The sequence below is a fragment of the Balaenoptera musculus genome, chromosome 3, assembly GCF_009873245.2.
Source record: "Balaenoptera musculus isolate JJ_BM4_2016_0621 chromosome 3, mBalMus1.pri.v3, whole genome shotgun sequence".
NCBI lineage: Eukaryota > Metazoa > Chordata > Mammalia > Artiodactyla > Balaenopteridae > Balaenoptera > Balaenoptera musculus.
The window spans coordinates 54,442,667-54,464,386 of record NC_045787.1 but is presented as its reverse complement, the minus strand read 5'-3'; the positions used below and the strand labels follow the sequence as shown (position 1 = coordinate 54,464,386).

The 21,720-nt window shown below is 35.6% G+C and overlaps 1 protein-coding gene across 3 annotated transcripts; it reads right to left on the bottom strand.

Annotated features, from left to right (window-relative positions):
* Positions 1–744: 744 nt before the first annotated feature.
* On the bottom strand, positions 745–21,146 carry LOC118893393 (general transcription factor IIH subunit 2). 3 transcript variants are annotated; one of them, XM_036848908.1, is made up of 16 exons: positions 20,969–21,146; positions 18,262–18,349; positions 17,542–17,619; positions 17,182–17,218; positions 16,870–16,956; positions 15,789–15,839; positions 15,416–15,470; positions 11,682–11,787; positions 10,359–10,449; positions 10,105–10,192; positions 9,498–9,605; positions 7,876–7,939; positions 6,074–6,177; positions 5,401–5,503; positions 2,788–2,827; positions 745–962 (listed from the first exon to the last, which is right to left on the bottom strand). In XM_036848908.1, the coding sequence occupies exons 2-16, from the start codon at positions 18,315–18,317 to the stop codon at positions 843–845; spliced, it is 1,188 nt and encodes a 395-aa protein (XP_036704803.1). In that variant the 5' UTR covers positions 18,318–18,349; positions 20,969–21,146; the 3' UTR covers positions 745–842. The 3 variants fall into 3 exon arrangements, with proteins under 3 accessions (XP_036704803.1, XP_036704805.1, XP_036704804.1); XM_036848910.1 differs by lacking the exon at positions 20,969–21,146 and adding an exon at positions 20,952–20,964; XM_036848909.1 differs by lacking the exon at positions 20,969–21,146 and adding an exon at positions 20,525–20,749.
* Between the last annotated feature and the right edge of the window lie 574 nt (positions 21,147–21,720).

Below are 21,720 nucleotides of genomic sequence, written 5' to 3'. Positions count from 1 at the left end.
ACCTAGAGCCAAAGTCTGTTTACTTGTAAAGAACCATTTGCGTCTAGGCGCAGAGAGTATGACTCTTGGGAGAAAGATCTGTACTTTGGTCAAATTATGTCTTAGTGTGTGTGTGCACACGTGTGCTGCTAAAAATACATATTCTTTCTAATAACCTATAAGGGAAAAGAATCTGAAAAAGAATATATATATATATATAAAACTGAAAATAATGCATATTCCTGGGCTTCCTCCAAGATTTATTGAATAGACTCTCCAGGGTGGGATTACATTGTCTTTACTGATAACATTCTTCACTAAGAATTGTTATTTATAAAATCATGAATATCATAGTGAAACTCAATTTAGAGTGACTAAAGTTCGTAGATTTAAAATAAATATACCTTTGCTATGGAAACCTGATTCACTCTCAGAAGGGTATACCCTAGAAAGAGTCCTGCCTATAACAGTATATCTTCATTGAACCTGAAACATGGACCTCATCATACATTCTCACCTACATTTTTCTGATGACCCAGGGTAGGAAAGTTGAGGGGGATTAAGTTAAACAGTCCCTGGGTATGAACCTGAGTGAGGCTAACAAGGATAGTTCATTAACCTGAACTATAAAAGGTAAGCCAGTCTCAGATAACAAACCACCAAAATGGCCGTATTAGATATACATCATTAAGTAAATACTTTACCAATCATTACCAATCATTAGAGGAAGCTTTAAAGTAATAGGTTTCTTAGATCAGACTTTCCTTTCAAACTGTTCTTCACTGGAGTTTCTTCTAAAGAATCATTTTATTTACAGTCGCAAATGTCTTTTTAACACATTCAATGTGTATTATACGCTGGAATCAAATAGCTGAAGGAGCTGGAATCTTATGAATACAGCCAGGACAACAATGGAGAGAGTCATGAACAAAAATATCACAGTCCACACAAAAAACATTTTGGCACACAGTGCAAACATAGACCTGCAGTGAAAAGAAGAAAACTAAATTTAAAAAGTAGTTTCCAAAAGTTAAGTACAGCATAGTTAGAAGACATTCAAGTTGCTTTGCTCTTTTATATCTCTATCACTTTTTCCCTACTCACCTACCAACTTTATTAGTTCCAATGTACTATATATTCTCAAATCAAAGGCAATTAATTTTTTCCAAAAAATTATTCCTTAGAAATGAGGGAGGGGGCTTCCCTGGTGGCGCAGTGGTTAAGACTCTGCCTGCCAATGCAGGGGACATGGGTTCAAGCCCTGGTCTGGGAAGATTGACCCCATGTGTCGCGGAGCAACTAAGCCCGTGTGCCACAGCTACTGAGCCTGAGCTCTGGAGCCCACGAGACACAACTACTGAGCCCACGTGCCACAACTACTGAAGCCCGCGTGCCTAGAGCCCGTGCTCTGCAACAAGAGAAGACACCGCAATGAGAAGCCCGTGCACCGCAACGAAGAGTAGCTCCTGCTCGCTGCAACTAGAGAAAGCCTGCGCACAGCAACAAAGACCCAATGCAGCCAAAAATAAATAAATAAAATAAATAAATTTATAAAAGGAAAAAAAAAGAAATGAGGGAATAACTTCGTTTTTGAGTCCTTAAAGTCCCTTGGGGACTTCCCTGGTGGCACAGTGGTTAAGAATCCGCCTGCCAATGCAGGGGACAAGGGTTCGAGCCCTGGTCAGGGAAGATCCCACATGCCATGGAGCAACTAAGCCCGTGTGCCACAACCACTGAGCCTGCGTTCTAGAGCCCGCGAGCCACAACTACTGAGCCCGTGCACCACAACTACTGAAGCCCATGCGCCTAGAGCCCGTGCTCTGCAACAAGAGAAGGCACTGCAATGAGAAGCCCTTGCACTACAACAAAGAACAGCCCCCGCTCGCCACAACTAGAGAAAGCCCGCGCGCAGCAGCAAAGACCCAGTGCAGCCAAAAATAAATAAAAATAAGATAAATTTATAAAAAAAAAGATGGTGTCTTCTTAAAAACTTTCAAATGAGTCAAAAAGTGGTTCTAGTGAGGATGCAGCTACTGATGTCAAAGAGGCATGTAAAACTTAATAAAATTGTTTTTTTTAATTGGTTTTTTATATATATATTTGGGTTTTTTGGGGGTTTTTTTTGCCATGCCTCAAGGCTTGTGGGATCTCAGTTCCCCAACCAGGGATTGAACCTGGGCCACGGCAGTGAAAGCACCGAATCCTAACCACTAGACCACCAGGAAACTCCGATACAACTGTTTTATGAAATGTGAGAGTAGAATAAAACAAGCCATCCTTTCAACTAATATTTTATATAGTTTATAAAGTATAGTTTTAAATATGGACATGTAACTAAATTAACAAAAAATTAAAACTAGACAGTGATCTATCTTATTTGCAACTTTATATAAGTTTATATGTTCAAATTGGCCCCATCAAAATTTTAAAAAATATTTTCTCAGTGGCACAATGGGGGGATAACCTTTGCTCTGTGGTCACCTTAAATGATAACTTCAAAATGAGTTATGAGTGCCTAAAGTATATCATGGAGAAAAAAACTTTTAGTATTTCCAAACTAATATTTCAGTATTTCAGTTTAGCTTGCAAACTGAAGACAAAGTACTAAAATATCTTTATAGCAAAATAAGAATGCAGAATTACAAAACAACTGTTTGTAACAGCTCCCATTTTATCTCTACCTACTGTTATACTTTGAGGAATAACCCGATATGAATCTGGTCTTCAACAATCTATTGAAAACTTATAATACTATTTCCTCAATATTTATTGTACAATACTTAATATTTACAAAGCACATGAACTTACATGTTGGTCTTTCAGTTCCCCCTGACAGGCATAACAAAATCTGAAAAAGAAAGTTTAAGAATCATTTTGTTAAGGACTCACTCATTAAAATAGCTCAGGAAAATTTCAACAAGAATTCTCTTATTACTAAGTACAGTTGACCCCTGAACAACACGCAGGCTAGGGGTACCAATGCCCAAGGTCAAAAATCTGAGTATAGCGGGCTTCCCTGGTGGCGCAGTGGTTGAGAATCTGCCTGCCAATGCAGGGCACACGGGTTCGAGCCCTGGTCTGGGAAGATCCCACATGCCGCGGAGCAACTAGGCCCGTGAGCCACAACTACTGAGCCTGCGCGACTGGAGCCTGTGCTCCACAACAAGAGAGGCCGCGATAGTGAGAGACCCGTGCACCGCGATGAAGAGAGTGGCCCCCGCTTGCCACAACTAGATAAAGCCCTCGCACAGAAATGAAGACCCAACACAGCCAATAAATAAATAAATAAATAAATAATAAAAGTGTTTAAAAAAAAAAAAAAAAAAAATCTGAGTATAACTTTACAGTTGGCCCTCTGGCTCTCTGACCCTCCATATCAGCAGTTCCACATCCGAGGATTCAACCAACTGTAGATCATGTACTGTAGTATGTATTTATGGAAAAAATCTACAAGTATGTGGACCCTTGCAATTCAAATCCGTGTTGTTCAAGGGTCAACTGTAATTATCTTTACATATGATTTTTAGGAGAAAGAATTAAGAATACCAGTAATTTAAGAAAATTCCACAGTAAATCCCAAGGTCATTTGACAGCTTAAAATCTTCCTTAAACAAATTTTATTTTATTTTCATCAAGGTTAAATATTAATATGATTTCTCAACTGGTATTCTGCAAGGGAATTAAGACCTACAGAAAATGATTTGCATGATTATTTTTCAACTTTCCCAAAGACAGCAGACAGCTGGTACAAGTCTAGATGGATAGAAGTTAATTTATCATAAAAATGGATGCCTAAGGGCTTAATTTTCAAGGAATGGTTTAAAGAATTAAAAGTTCTCAAAATTTATTACAAAAGAGAGCAGTTCTGTCCCTACCCACCCCCACTTCATTTCCAGAGTAAATGCTCATAGTGCTACCTCTTGGTTTTTTTCATAGGCCATTGGCTATGATCCTCCCACTATAGAAGATGAGATTTTAATTCTCTTTCAGCTATCTTGAACCAATAGCATGGGTACACATAACTACATAGAAAGAATTGAGATTGACATTTGTTAAGTCATTTTGGATAGAACAGTATTAAATGTTTAGTTTATTATGACTATATATGTATATATATATATACTATATATATATATATATATATATGTCTATAGACATATTCAGCTGAGCCATGCCATACAAATTTTCCTCTCTGTAAAACACTTTTTCCTGGAGTTAATAACTGTATTGTTATTCATAAGCTTAAGTTTTCTAATTACCACTAACTCAGCCCCAACCGATCCCTGAGAAGTCTGAATATCCTCTTGTTATGTTCAGCTACATCAGGAATTCTATAGTTTCCATCCTCTGGTGACATCTCTCCTGGAGCATTCTGACTTTCTCCAAACAGGACTGACTGTTCTCCATATCTGACATACAAGTGTCATTCTAGGACGTCATCCTACAGCTTTCTTTAGCCACTTTTGAATTAGGTAAATATTCCTATTCTCTTTCATTCATTCTCTTTCTCAGTTCTTTTGAATCATCTCTTCCACAGTTTCCTAAGAAAGTCTCTTGAGACCTTACAAGTCTGAAAATATCTTTATTCTACCTACATTTTTTTTTTTGGCTGCACTGCGCGGCATGTAGGAACTTAGTTCCCCGACCAGAGATCGAACCCACACCCCCTGCATTGGAAGCACGGAGTCTTAACCACTGGACTGCCAGGGAAGTCCCTATTCTACCTACACTTAAATACCTTGGTTAGGTATATAATTCAGGTTGGTAATAATTCTCATTCCAAATTTTGAGGGAAACTGCTCCCTGTCAGCATCCAGTGTTGCTCACGAGAAGCCAAATAATTTTAATTCCAGGTCATGTGACCCAATTCTCCCTCTCCAGAAATGTTTAGGGTTAGTATTTTGCTGTGTATTCTGAAATCTCACAATGATACACTTTAGTGCAGGTCTGCCTTCAATATGTCAGGCACTTGACAGTCCCTTTCAATCTAGAAAGTTCTTTCCTTCGATAGTAGAAAATATCCTTGAATATTTCTTTCATACTCTTCATTTGATCTTTTCTTTATTTGTTATATTATTTTGATATTAGGCCTTCTGGATAAATCTTCCAGTTTTACACCATGGAAATCAGCAAATGCTACAAATCGGGGCTTTTTTTTTTTCTTTTTTGGAGAGCTGATTTACCAACATACCACCACTCATAGATGCATAGATGCATAGATGGGTTTAGGGAAATTAATAGATCTCTGGAGATCCAGATCTGTTTAATGAATCATTCCAGTCATAAACAAGGCATTCTACATCTCATTTTCTACGTTAGCAGTAATCTTGACCAAGTGAATATGACTCTTTTTTAATGTAGTAACAATATATTCAAACATTACCACTTGTAACAGATACAAATTAATCAAAACTCATGTACCTTTCTCCATTATGTTCTTCCAGGGGAATATCTTGAAAAGCATCCAAAGGAAATAAGTGATGGTAAGACCGTGCCAAGTGGGGAGCAGACACCAGAGTAAGACCTAACACATAAAGCAGAAAGACATATTTAATAACCCAAACCTCATAAAGATGATGGCTGAAATGTCAAATGATATAACTTAGGCTAAATATTTTCAAGTTCTTTTTTTTTAGGATTGCAGGCATTCATTTCTTTAGTTTACCTGTGGCCATAAAAGGAGACTCCAGGATGGAGTCTTAGTTCTGTCACTAAGTATGTGACCTCTCTTGGCATATTTCCTTACTTATAAATTAAATAAAATTCTACAATTCTGTTACTTTAACTTCTCATTCTCCTTATATATATATTTATTTTATGAAGAGCTGCAAAAACGTCTACTAGATCTACTGCACTGCCTATAAAGAACATAATTCTTTTCAGAAAGAGAATTAGGAAACTCTTTTAGAATGCCATGTTTATTTTTAAAAATGGAATACTAGGCACACAATGAAAAAAAGTAATCTATGTCTTTTTTCACAGATTAAATCCAGAAACATAGGCAGAGCTTAATATTTATATTTATTTTAATAGCAATATAGGTAAGAAGTTATTCAAGATTAATTTACTGGATAATGAACAGTTGGTTTCTTACCACAGATTTTACATTCAACAGGAAGCTCACAGTACTTTGCCCGACACTGGGGGCAGAAATAGCCTCCTAATGTAAGTCCTGGCTCAGTGTTGCTATCCAGATGCCTGTGGGGGGAAACATTACTTTTTAAAAAGTGATATATAAAGATGTGAGCAGTTAGAGCAAAAGCCACTTTGATTTTAAAACCTTCAAGTTGTTTCACTGCTCACTTACGCTGTTCATTTTTGTCTTTTTTTTCCTCTCTGCATTTTGTTTTGAATACTTTCCATTAATGTCTTTGAATTCACTCATCTCCTCTTCTTCAGTAACTAATCTGCTGTTAATCCTAGTCCAGCTTATTTTTCATCTAAAACACTGTATTCTTCATCTCTAGAAATTTGACTGGGGTCTTTTTTCTATCTTCCATATCTCCTATGATACTCATGTACTCCTCAACTTTCCTGAGCATATGGAGTATATTTATAATAATTATTTTAACACCAAACCTACTACTTCTATCAACTGTGTTATTTCTGGATATGTTTCCATTCTATGATTTTTCTCCTTGTTATGGGTCATACTTTCCTACTTCTTTGCATGACTGGTAATTTTTGATTGGTTGCCAGATATTGTGAATTTTGCTCTGTTTTGGGTGCTGGATTTTTTTTTGCATTGCCTTAAATACACTGTGGCTTTTTCTGGAATATACTTAAGTAACTGTGAAATAGTTTGATGCCAAGACTTGCTTTTAAGTTTGTTAGGCTGTCCAGAACAGCTGCTAGTCTAGAGTTAATTTGGTTTCATGACTGTGGACTCTATTCAATGCCTGTGGTGTTAAGAGGCCTTTCCACACTGACTGGTGGGAACATGGACTACTCCCTGCCCCGTGTGAGCTCTAGGGATTGTTCTGCTGCTCCTCTCCAGCTCTTCTTTCCCTGGCCTCCAGGAGTTTCTGGACAGGAATGTACAGATCAACACTCAGCTAATGACTCGTGGGGAGGTCTCTGAAGCTCTCCAGAGCTCTCTGTGCAGCTCTTTACTCTTGAGTACTCTGCCCTGCAAAATGGTAGTCGCTTCCACCCCACCCCCGCAAACTCTGAACTTTGTTTCTGAACGGAGCAAAACCTCCTGGCTCTGTGTGGGTCTTCCCTCCCTGCACAGCAGCCTGGAAATTCTCTCTAGGCAGTAAGCTGCAATCAGAGGGCCCACCTCATTTGTTTCCCCAGGGATCATTATCTGCACTGCCTGTTGTCCAATGTACGAAAACCACAGTTTTGTATATTTTGTTTGGTTTTCTGCAAGGAGACAGAAGTGTAAATCTAGTCCCTATTACACTTTTATAGCTAAAGACAGTAGTCTTATTTCTTATTTATGAGTTTTAAGAATTACTTTCTTAAATTTACTTTTGTTTTATAATTATGTAAAATGTAAAGCTCCAAAGTTAAAACAAGTTATATGCAGAAAAGTCTAGGATCTATCTCTTTGCCTTTCTCCACACATTGCGTTAGTAAACATTTTTTTACTTTTTACTTTTTGGTTTCATTCCTATTTTTATTATTAATATAAACAAGAATGTGTCTACTCAAACCTCCACCCTCTTCTTAGATGATTGGTAGCACACTATACACTTTTCTCTACCTTACTGTTTTACTTAGTAATATTACAGAAGTATATATAGTTTTCTCTCCTTTTTACAGCTACATAGAAAGTAATCTTCTACAAAAGCCATTACATTTCAAGTCCATCTTTTAAATTTATAACTTACAGGAAGGACTTAACAATGTAAAAACATTATCACGGACAGTTTCAAGGTTTTTACTTACGCCATACTGAAAGAGGGTTTTGCATCTTGATCAGACAGAGAAGCAATGGTATGCTGAGGAAATCCTTCACAGAAGAAAATGTATTACTTTTTTTTCCCCAAGGAAACAGAAAAATTCTAGTAATAGAAACCTAAAAATGTTCCTACCAGAAAGCCCACTAAGTTGTGCAAAAGTTCTCTTTCCTGCCTTTTAGATATGTTTATTATAGCATGGTCAAACTGACAGTAATTCCCAGTTTGAAAAAGAATTAATAGTGGAGGAAATGGGGGAAAGATCTGTCCATACATATGGCCTCAGATTCTAAAGTTCATATCCATATTTTCTAATTTAACAACACTTAACACACATTGCTTTTTAAAAAGAAAATGTGTGTAATTTTTAAATACTTTGATATAACAGAGGAGTCTATAACATAGTCTACTTTCATTTTATATAAGAACATACTTCTAGTTAAAAATTTTGGAATGTCCAAACCCATGTAGTTTATTTTCCATATATATTTTTAAATTCTGAAAACAAGTCTAAGAAAAGCAGAAACCATAAAAAAAGAGAAATTTCATTCTATATAAAAATTTTAAACCTATCTACATTTCAAAACAAATAAATAAAAGTAAAGGAAAGTGACCAATTGAAAAAACATTTGTATCAGGTGACTGAAAATGGGTTGATATTCCTAAATGGTTCTAATAAATCAATTTGGAGAATTATTATAAGTTTAAAAATAACTTTAAGATAGGCTAAGGAAATGTATCAGTAAATCCAAAAGATTAGCCAACATAATATCTAAAATGTACTGAGTATTTATATCAAGCATTACTCTAAATACTTGGTCTGTATTAACTCAATCGTTGCAACACACAATGAAATAGATACTAATATCACGTGAGATGAGGAAACAGGAAAGAGAGGTTGAACAGTACTATAAATGGCCAAAAACAAGGCAGAAAAGCATTCCATCTCACTGACAGTTTAAAAATGCACATTAAACAAGGAGTCTCTTTTTGTATTGAAAGTTGGGCTTTTTCAATTACAAATTACAAAAAAGTTGGGCTTTTTCTATTTCAATTTACAAATAAATGTTTACTATAAAATAATAATTGTATTACATAGCTTTGATAAAACAGTACAGATTTTATAGCTTTTTTGATTTCTTAATACAAGAATTTCTCTATAAACACAGTGTCTTTATACCTTTCTAACCTTAACAATTAAAAAAAAAAAACCAGTAGTGTTCCTTGAGTGATAGGACTACAAGTGAGTTTAATTTTCTTTTTACTTCTCTGTATGTCCCAAAATTGCTTCAACAGCATAATTTTCTCTAATTATAAAACATTTAAGTTAAATACAAGAAACTCTTAAACGTTAAAATAACTTGTGCAAATGAGATAGAAAGTCTAGCTTGAGTCAAAATATATTTTTTTAAATGTCTATTTTAAAATAACACAAAATAGGGAATTCCCTGGCAGTCCAGTGGTTAGGACTTGGCACTTTCACTGCAGTGGCCGGGGTTCGATCCCGGATTGGGGAACTATTTAAGATCCTGCAAGTGGTGTGGCCAAAAAGAAAATTAAAAATAAAAATTAATTAATTAATTACTTAAATAACACAAAATAAATACTTACCCATACGAATAAGTGAGCATTCAGAGCTTGAGCTGGCAGGCGGAGGACTAACATGATGTGTCAGCAATTCTTTGTAATGGCTTTCATCTAAAATAACATGGTATGTGCCTAACAAGACGAGAAGTAAAAGAGAAGAAACAACAGCTTTCCAGACATAAGAATGAACTGTAATTTCTATATAATTCTGTAAAAGTTTTACCATGTGAAAATGTTCATTTTCAAAGTAAATACTTAAGTTAAATTATCATTTTTCAAAAACTTTAAATAACATCTCTAAATTGACTTCTCTAGGAATAAGTGTAATTATAATTTAATTAAAGCCAAGTTACAAGTTCTTCACTAAGTATTAATATAGTAAAATTTCCAGCTTTTCAAGAGTTCTAATGCTTCCTCTGAACACTGACATAACTACTGAAAATTCCTTGCATTCTGAGATGATAGCTTATAGAATCGGTGATATATTTAATGTAACTACCCATATTTTGGACTTCAGAACATGAACTGATTTAAGTTTAGCAGCTTAAAAAACATATAAAAACATCCTAATTAATAAACTGTTACTTTACATAGTAATTATGAGTAAATATTGAAGATTCTAGATATATACCACCAGTTTCACGAGCAAGCACAGTGCAAACCCGAACCTCTGCAGACAATCCAATAACAGACACTCTAATTTTAGTTGCCTTTAGGGTCTTCGTAAAATCCAAGAAAATGGAGAGTTTTGAGGGAAGAAAAAAAAATTGAATAATTAATGTGTTTGAAAAATAGAATGTTCTGAAAACTAGTAATAAATTCACTATAGAATTCTCTTTAGAGTTGTAACTTTGATTTTGATTATGAAGAAATTATTGGTTCTACCTTGATTAGATCATAGATATTAGATGGATCACAGGTTGTGAGACTGCTAAAGATGATTAGGACTTCTCTACTTGTATGTCCGGGCATGTGTCTAAAGAAAGATAAAAACCACTCCAATTAGGTATAACAAATTACACTAATAAAAAACTTAACTCAGAAACAATAGTACACATGGTTTACACACTTAGACTACAGAATAACCCCATTTGTTTCAACATTACAAAGGAATGAATTGTGAGTATACTCTAAAAACCTTAATGCCCATTTTTCTAAAATTAGCTACACACTTAAAAAAAAATTCATTGATTCACTTATTCATTCAATAAATATTTCTTGAATACTCTTTTAAGTTCTGGGGATAAAGTGATAAACGAGACCAACAAGGTTCCTGACATCATGAAGCTTACATCCTAATAGATTTGTTTCATACAAAGTCTAAAGTGTACATTGGAAAGTATGACAATACTATAGGAATCAACTTTAAGGTGCATATGTGTGGCTTGAAAATAGTAACATACTTCTTTTTTAAAGACTATAATTTAATCTCATGTTGATTCAGTCATAATATTCATAAACAGTAATGTTTGTGTACCATTTAATTAAATGACGGTTTATGGGATTTTAAGATGTGATGAACTGTTCTCCTCTATACCAAATAGATATTTCTATGCTTTTTGGAGCAATTTTATCAATTATTTGTAGCTTTCCTGCTTATATTTTCATTGTTAGGCTCAGCTTTCACTTGTGGATGCTGCTATTGTGCCTACCTTCACTATGTGTGTTACCTCCTTCTCATCTACTTCAAAACTAAAAAAATATCATATAAAGGTATAAAAATCTGAGTCAGGACAGACTATCCAGGGATAAAATATATAAGCTTTAAGTATACTGAACACTTTCTTTGGGGCTTTAACTATATTCCACATAGTTAAACTTGCTAGAAAAGTGCTATTAATTTATAGATGTATTACAAAATAAGTTAATAAAAAACAACGTACAACAAACTCAGTTATTATATCACATTAAATTCCATATACAATCAATTTTCAATAAAATATTTTTTATATTTCTTTTGTACTAATATTACTACAGCTTTAATTTTATTTTTCTAAAACCTTTAAGGATATACCTCAGCAACTAAAATGTAAAATAAAAATTACTTACCAACACCATACTAAACATTATAAATGACATTACATATTTCTCTCAATAATGATTTCATTATAGCTGGGTTTATGGAGACACATATTAACATATCATTTCAACTTAACTCATTCAAAAAACTTTGAAATAAATTACAAACAATAAGTGTAAAATACTAACTTTAGAGTCTGCATAGCCATGCTTAAGGAGTTATAAAGAGATGGCTCTCCATGGCAAGTCATATCTACAGCTTTCTTCAAAGATATTATGTGTTTCCTTGGGTTTCCTAAAATAGAAATGGAATAATCTACTTTTAATAAAAATCTATATATACATTATAGAAATTTACCTTTCTCCCAAATTTACATATCTATGATGTTAAACAACAGAATCCCTTTGATTTACATTTTTAGCAAGTTGCATTTTTTTTGAATTTTTGAATTTTATTTATTTTTTATATAGCAGGTTCTTATCAGCAAGTTGCACTTTCATCAGAAATGTTTTGTTATATAAAGTCTCACTCATACTGAAAAAACAGAATACAAATAATCTCTTTGTCTATTAGCACACATTTTAATAATATTAACCTAGAGTGTGTAAATTTTTACTCTTAATATTTCCTATTTCATCATTTTTAATACTAATATATGTTCACATTTTAACAGCTCTGAAATCACGATGTGTCTTACAATCACTGGCAGCCAGGTAGCGTTTGTGACACAGCTGTCACTGCCTGCTCATGTGCGAACCTATGAATGCTGTTGATGTGTTGCTGCTTCAACTGTATCACGTGCATTGTTTGTGCTGTTCATGTTGAGTTTAACTGTAATTTAAAGTGTTTTTAGAAAGGCTAATACAGACGGTTATATTTTTATGTAGAAAGGCATGGAACAGAACAGTGAGGTGTAAATTTGTTATTGGTGAAGCAAAAACTCATTGATAGAAGAATGCCTGCAATTCCATTTTTTTCTTCAGGGGTAAAAAACAAGCACTTTATAAGACCCAAAAAAGAGGATTTCCACAAAGAGACAAAACTGTGTTACGTTGTTATTGAAATAACATCTGAAAAGACTGTCTGTCTCATGCTAAGCAATACAAATGAAGGTAAGAGAAACCGCCAAATTCTTTAGAATAGTTGACAGGCATGTCAAACCACCCAGAAGCTGGTATGAACAATTCACGTATCATTTGACATTGTATCAAAGGTTAATTGCTAGAGTGTTTCCTTCTTGATGGCTCATAAAATAAAGGTATCTTACAAATGGCAGAATCTGAGATTCAGTAAAATATGGTATTCTTCAGACATTTCCTCCTATTTCAACATTGTCTTCATATTAATTAACAACAATGAAACATCGAGTTTATCATATAGCAAACTACCTTCATACCACTGAACATTTACTTCCAATTTGTCACTATTATAGTGGGTTGGCCAGAGTTCATTCAGGTTTTTCTGTAACATCGTCGGAAAAACCCGAACGAACTTTTTGGCCAACCCAACACATACCATTGCAGACAGTATATTTGTGGAGTGAGGCTTTTTCTTCTTTTATAACATTTCGTAAGTATACTCCAAGGAATATTTTTTTTAATACCTTTTTTTTTTCCCTCTTGGCCGTGCCGCACGGCTTGCGGGATCTTAGTTCCCCGACCAGGGATTGAACCCGTGCCCTCAGCAATGAAAGTGTGGAGTCCTAACCACAGGACCACCAGGGAAGTCCTCCAAGGAACATTTTTATGGCTCTTTTCCAGAAAATGTTAAACAAATTAACCAGACTATCAGCATTATAAGTACCAGTTTCTCCATGGTTCAGCAAGCCATATATTGCTTTTGAAACTTCATTTTGGTCATTTAAAATATGTAAAATGTTGTTGAGCAGGATTTTTTTTTTTTTAACACTAGTTTGGCTAAACTTTCTTTTTTAATCGTTATTTAATTCCTCTTTTTATTCTGGCATGAACTGTCTATCTTCTTTGCCCATACATCTAGTTGGAGCTTCTTGGTGTTCTTATTTATTTGAATAAGTTTTAAAATATTAACCATTTGCCATAGTTAATATACAGTGGACCCTTGAACAATAAGTGTATGAACTATGTGGGTCTACTTATATGCAGATTTTTTTTCACTAAGTATGTACTAGAGTACTACATGATATGCAGTTGGTTGAACTCACGGATGTGGAACCACGGAAACAGAGTACCGACTGTAAAGTTATATGCAGATTTTCAACTGTGCAGAGGGTCAGCATTCCTAATCCTCAAGTTGTTCAAGGGTCAGCTATATACTGCAAGTATTCATTCTTGGAATCATAAAATTTTAGAAATGAAAAGTACCTAAGTCTAATTCCTTCATTTCATAACTGAGAAACAAATCTAATAAGTTAAGTGATTTGCCCAAAGACATATGCCTACCCAGTGGCAGGACCAGCACTCAAAATCTTCTGGCTCTCTATCCACTTTTCTTTCTACCATACCATACAAAACAATTTTTTATCTCCTACTGTGTTATGAGTACAGAAAAAAAGCATACTTACATTATTGTCAGTGTGGTTTATAGCAGTGATTCTGTTCAGAGGAAGAGAGGGTACTTTCAAGAGGCCTATAAGAATCACCAGAGGATTTTTCATCTCTGTGCACCCATAGAATATTACTATTAACTTGGGGGAGGGGGCACGCAAGAGGGTCGGCCCTACATCCTTTTCTTAGGGGAACCATCTTTCCTTCACTGTGTAAGAATCCAGTTTAGACTATGTGGTTCAAATGGAACTTACCCTGCTTCTACCCTACTCCAGACACAGACATGTAAGCCAGGCCTACCAACAAAATACTTCATTCCCTTGGCCACTTTGACGGCTCATGGATGGGCAGATCATAATAAGGGTCAATAAGAGTCCTCTTTGGAACCTGTGCTGAGGCTACGGACTAGGAGGGTCATGTAGACTTGGGCTATTAATAGACATCTTTTCACCTCTCAGAAAACCTATCAGAGAATGAAGCCAGACAGAAACAACTATATGTGAAGTCAGCCCACCTTTCAACATGAGCCGGTAATTTCCCCTTTGCCCTTAAGCTAGTTTGTGATTTTTTGGATTACTTCCAACTGAGTTTCCTGGATGACCCCAGGCTAACATACACTTCACTACTTACTGCCATAATGAAAAATTACTAATGATGGAAGTGTGTCAATTTTATGTGTATTGGTGAGGATGAAAGGTTGAGAACCACATTTAAGGGATAGTGTATTTTACAGAAAATAAAATAGAATTAGTGATGTAAGTTTGCAATAGCACATATATCAAAGCAAATAAAATCTGCCATTATTATCTCTTAAGAGAATAAAATTCAGTTAGGCATGTCATGCAAGCAGAAAATCTAATCATTAACAACTACAATTCAATTTTTATACTCTTTGTTCTTTAAATTAGAGGTTTACCTTTAAAAAATTAATTTTAAGATTAAGTGGATCTTCTGAATGGTTAAAATAATTTTATCTTAATGCTTTCAGGGTAAGAATAAACATTTACATTCATTATAATACTATTCACGACTGCGCAGAACTCAATTAAAAAAAAAAAAAAATGAAAAAACAGAACTCAATTTAAAACAGGTCATTTTAGGGACTTCCCTGGCAGTCCAGTGGTTAAGATTCCGTGCTTCCATTGCAGGGGACATGGGTTTGATCCCTGGCTGGGGAACTAAGATCCCTCATGCCGTGTGGGCGGCAAAACAAAACAAAACAAAAAAACAGGTCATTTTAGAGACCAAGAGTTTAATAGAGGGTTTTTTAAGTGTTTTACCTAAAAAGCCTGCAGAAAGGCTTCATTTTACTTATTAGGCAACCTTACAAACAGAGTTACAAGGTTGGGTAAATAAAGCCAAGTCCTTGAGTGCTATAAAGGTAATTTTATGCATACCTGAGAGTTCAGTCAGTTTTTCAGCTCTTTTACTCTTTGTTACAATTATTCCAATCTCAAAATAAAAAAAAAAAAGATTATTAATTTAACAAATTATTTCTTCTTGATAAGAATGTACGTAACTAAAATAAATGACTAATTACAAAAGGAATAAGTAACATGAGAAACTTCTGATATAAACTGAGCTATGTGTTCACTGTACATTAACTTCTAGAGTTATCTTGCTTTTCATTGCTAAGTGTGCCAGAAACTTGTACACGATCTGAATCACTTAATCACCAATAGAATATATGTACAATGTTTTAAAAAAATAAATTATATTTGGCAATAATATCAGGATGCTAATTCTGAATTATATCACTTATCCACATACCTGACTAATAGGATTTTGATCAAAATATTCCTCTACGAAGTATTCCAACAACTGTTTAAAGAAAACAAAAAGGAAATACTAGATAAGGGCAAAACAACAACCACAGAAAACAGGTTTTGTGCAATCTTTTTTTTTTAATTATTTGTTTTTGGCTGCGTTGGGTCTTCATTGCTGCATGTGGGCTTTCTCTAGTTGCGGCGAGCAGGGGCTATTCTTCGTTGCAGTGCACAGGCTTCTCATTGCGGTGGCTTCTCTTGTTGCAGAGCACAGGCTCTAGGCATGTGGGCTTCAGTAGTTATGGCACGCGGGCTTCAGTAGTTGTGGCTCGCAGGCTCTAGAGCGTGGCTTCAGTAGTTGTGGCGCACAGGTTTCGTTGCTCCACAGCATGTGGGATCTTCCTGGACCAGGGACTGAACCCGTGTTCCCTGCATTGGCAGGCGGATTCTTAACCACTGCACCACCAGGGAAGTCCCTGTGAAATCTACTTATCAAGCATTGTTTCTAATGATTTTTAAGTTTATAGATTTTCAAAAAATGCTCAGAAGTAAAAATATTAAATAAATAAAAAATAATAAATTTTGAAATATTAAATAAATAAAAATTAAAATATTAAATAAACCTGAATTTGAAATGGTAAGTGATGAGATAGGTTTGAGCTAGGCCTTAAAAGATGGAACCATTTGGACATATGAGACAGAAACAATCTAAACAAGGAAAAGATCCAATAAAGACAAACAGGAGAATAAGCAAAATTGAGGATGGGTTTTAATAAATTAGGAATAATCTGAATGTGTTTATAAGCTGAGGAGATTGATTCAAGTAAGTCAAAGGAGAATGAAGATTCAATAAAGAAAAGGGATAACTGACAAAGCAAGATCCTAACATGGAGTGGAATTAAGGGCAAAAGTAATTAGCTATTTTGGTATACCATTTCCGTAAATGATCCGGTAGCACTTCTACTTAGCTATAGTTTGTATTAGCTCAAAAAAAAAAAAAAGATTGCTTCCTTTAAAACCATTTCTTTTATAGAATTCAGCATCCTTCCTCACATGTAGTACAAATTAGAATAATTTTAGTATACCTTTAAAGTACATGTCAGTCTATTTGGCTTTAAATCCTGGTCTTCCATTGTTCTTGATCCATCTACTACCACATAAAGATGGCGCATCTACCAAAAAAAAACCCCAAAAACAAAACACACAAATAAGAACAATTTTCAAATACATTTTTGATCAAGAAGTAAAAATGTCATTTAGTATTCACATATTCTACACATATATTTTTAATATATTCCTTTAAAAAGTTTGTTTTACTGTTGTTTATTCTATTAAGCCAGAATGTTTCTCTAACTCAAACTAGTCCTGTACCAGAAAAGGAAAAAAGAATAACATACCATTCCAAGTCGAACTTGTCCATGGTGCTCAAATACCCTGTTAAAATCATGCAAACATTTTAATGGAATACCATCTACTACCTGAAAAATCATTACAACTTTTCAACTAACCTGCATTTTTTTAGTGAAATAAATTATTAACTTATGGATGCATATAATTATGGGCATTTTGGACAGTCCCTGAAGATCAATTTCCCTGCTGAGGCACTAGGTTGCAGGCTCCTTCCCCCTATTTAGAAGGCTACAAGTCAGTTTCCCTGAAACACAGCTCAAATGAAGTACCAAGGAGCGGCCGTAAGTGGACAGAAACGCTTAAAGGAATATATTTTACCTTTTGTAACACACACAAAGTTTACCTACCTTTTTCTCTTTGCTTTGAAGAGAATGTCTTCTATCGTAGCTTTAAGTGATCCTGATTCATCTTCTTTAAGAATCTCCCTGTAAGCAATAATTACTTGTTTGAAAAGATAAGCTAAAATTTTATTAACCCAAGAGAAATGAAAACATATGTCCACACAAAGATTGGCACCTGAATGTTCACAGCTGCATTATTCATAACAGCCAAAAATTATAAACAATCTAAATGTCCATCAAATGGTGAAAGGATGAATAAAAACATGGCATAAACATATTAACAGAATACTATTCAGCAATAAAAAGGAATGAACTACTGATACATGCAACAACATGGATGAACTTGAAAACAGTATGTTCAGTTAAAGAAGTCAGACACAACTGACCACATATTATATGATTACATTTACATGAAATGTCTAGAAAGGGCAAATCTAGAGAAACAGAAAGCACACAGTAGTTGCCTAGGACTGGAGGTGGGAATGGAATTAATTGTAAATGGACATGAGGGATATTACTGGGGTGGTAAAAATGTTCTAAAACTGATTTATGTTGATGATTGCACAAACCAGTAAATTTTCTAAAAATCATTGAATTATACATAAGAAACAGGTGAATGTTAACATGTGTAAAATATACTTCAATAAAGTTGTAAAAACAAAACCAAAAAAACAAAACCCAAAACAACGTCTAAAAGGGAAGGGAAAGTAATAATGCCCTACTTACCATGTTCTTTCATAGCCTCCTTCCCATCGCTTAGTTCTTTCAGGCTCTTCATCCATTTTTTTCTTACTGTATTGTATTATTCAATATTCTGTAAAAAAAAAATCATTAGATTGTGAATTGATTAAAGATGTTTGTCACCAAATGCATACAATTAAATTTGAAAAGTAAAGAGAGGGAAGTAAACATACAAAGTAAAAAAAAAAAACTCAGAATGCAAAATCATCTTATTCTTTGCAATTTATTCAATAATTGTAGCTGAATGAAAAATACTTTAAAATCCTCATGGAACTCTTTTCCCATCCCCAAGAACGAATATGAATAATTATGCACAAATTTGGCACCACCAGAAATAAGCATCTCTTTACAATTTAAAAAAAAACAAAAATGTATTAAAGATGTGTCATAGGACAGAACCATAGAATTATGGGAAGTGGGTACAGGTATAGATGAAACATGAGCCACAACTGCTGCTTATTATAGGTGAGTGATGAATACATGGTGATTCACTGTACTATCTTTCCCCCTTTGTGTTTGTGTGAATTTTCTCATAATCAAGTTTTTAAATGAAACTTATTATTATTCATAGATGATAAATGCTTATGGCTCACAATTTTTAAAAAAATACAATATTAAACCTACACTATAACCCCAACTATTAAAAGAAAAAGGAAATATTTAGTAATTCAATAAATAGGACAAATGGTTTTGAGGCGATATTACAATTAAGGATGATTGGTTTTTTGCTTCTTTATTCTTTTCTGTATTTTCATATTTTCAATATGAACATGTATTTCTTTAATAATCAGGGATACCCCATCTTGATTTTGAGCTCAATTAATTTATTTTAAATTTTATTTAATTATTTAATAATTTCATTATTATTTAAATAATTTTAGTAAGCATTTGGAAAGGAACTTTATACGTTAGCTCAGGCTGTCTCAAGAGGGAGGTTATATGGAAACTCTGTACTTTTTTCTTTTTTTGCAACTTTTCTGTAAATCTAAAATTATTTCAACGTTAAAAATTTAAAACATTTGCATTTTGTTTTTTCTGGATTTCACATGTTATTTTAGAAAAAAGATCATAGGATCTGAAAAAAAAATAATAATAATCAGGGAAAAATTTGGTGTTGGGAGGACTCTATTAACCATAACCAAGTAATAAACACCCCCGTCACATCCACACCTCCAACCTCCCCAATGGAATCTCCCTCCCCATTCTACATTCTCACTTTCAACTTCCTTCTACCATAAATGAAAGATCAAAGGAATCCCAAGTGCCAAGACATTAAGGACAAAACAAATCCCATCATTGGCAGGGGCAAAGATTAATTTTTGTGATGAGGACGATAACCAAGACCTCAACCTCATTTATTTCATTTTCCCTATAGAAAAATATACTTAAAAATCTAAATATATATAGATTTTTATAAATGGACTTCTGGAATTAAAACCTATTGACAAGTTGAAGACTGCTTTTATGGCATCACCGCTTTCTCTGGCACCTGCTACAATCAGATATTATTTGCTAAAGTTCTGTGTGTCTCAGTGAATTAACAAGCCACTCCCTGGCACTGGAAGAGATTCATTTGTTTCAGGAGATCAGGTGATCCACTTTAGTGTCCTGAAATAACAAGAAGTGCCTTAATTCTGACATCAGTGCTATTTCAACACACCATGTTGGTGCCTTGTAGGTTTAATGATGAGTGTAGTAACACAGCATACAGTGACTAAATTGGATATTTTGATCTTCCATGGAGGTGTTTTTGTATTTATCATGAATGTCAAAAATCAAAAGCTTAAATTCTTAAAGACGTGGCTACTGCCATCCATCACATCGATATTTAAACTGTATTTTATTTTATTACTTTTAATTCTCTGAAAGTTCCGAAACAGAGTGAGAACTGTATGAGCAGAAACTGCAAGCAGGACCACCTCTGGCTCACTGCATACAAGGACTTCTTAATTCGAACTGTCTGCAATGGGAAATTACAGGGATACGACAGAGGTATTAAGATCCCCACAACTGCAGATGTTCAAAGGGAAGTTGGATGTTTACAATGCATGCAGTTAATAGAGAAGGGATTTATGCAGCCTGGAGGAAAATATACTTGGTAAACTCTTAGGTCAATATCTCCAACTGCCTATGACTGCCCAATATTCCATCTTCTTAAAAATATCGCTGGGAATCCAACCCCAGGAAAGCCACTTCCCCCTGGGGAAGCCTGGTGGTATGATTCCTTCACATGAGCTCAGAGAGTTACCTGTAAACAAATGAGATCTGCACCACACATCGCAATTTATGAAGCTTTCCCTCACACCTAACCCTGCCAAGCGCTGTGCGACAGGCAAGGGTGATAACTGTCCTGCTTTTCTGGTGTGGAACTCAAGGCTCTGAGGCTGGTAACTCTATTGAGGCCACACAGCTGGAGGCTGGTGACGAGCTAGAACCCAGGACCACAAGTCCCCAAACTCGTGCCCTGCCTTAAGGCAGGAGAGCCACTCTCCAGACTGCTGCCCCAGATGCTTCCACGCAGCTCCCTAGACGGAAGTTGCCCTCCTCCCCCTCCCACACATCCTCATTCCCTACGAGGCGGTTCTGGGCCCTGCAATCCCCGCTTCCAGCCGCGAAGGCCCCTCCCGCTGCCACACTTCCCAGGCCTCGAATCCCCGCCTCGGCTCCGGGCAAACCTCTACCACGGCCTCACCTGTCCTGCTGAAGGCCGCCCTGCCGGAAGCTCTGCTCAATTTGCTCTGAGGGCGCCGCCGAAGTCCTTCCGCCGCGCGCGGTGGCGACGCGCAAACGTTCCGGCTGCTGGGAGCGGTGGTGGCCGGAGCGTGGCGCTCGCAGGCCGGAGCAACCGTGTTGCTGACTTTGCGGGGAGGGACGTCCTGCTTCCTTCCAGCTCTTCGCAAAGAGGCGGGAAGAGTGGTGGCCATTCGCTCTTGGAAAGTTGGAGGCCCGGTAGCCGTCCATCCGGGATCTGAGACTTGATTTTATTCTTTACAAAAGGTTGGCATGAAGGACTCTGACCGCATCAGCAGACTCAGCTGAGCCAGCTTGCCGTGCAGCGGTTTTCCTGGACTGCTCTGCTGCTCCTGCTAAATGACACAAATATTTATTGAGCACCTATTTTGGGCCTGGTACAGTTCTAAGCACTGAGGAAATAGAAATGAAAAACTGACAAAAATCCTTGCCCTCATGACAATTATGAAGAAAAACATACTGTATCAAATGGTGATTGTGCCTTAGAGAAAAATTAAGCATGGAAGGGGGAAAGTGTTGCGTTTTAAAATAGGTGGTCAGGGGACTTCCCTGGTGGTCCGGTGGTTAAGACTTCCACTGCAGGGTTCACAGGTTCGATCCCTGGTGGGGGAAATAAGATCCCGCATGCCAAGAAGACAGTCGAACCATGATCAGAATGAGGGAGGGAGTTAACCGTGCTGACACTTAGGGAAA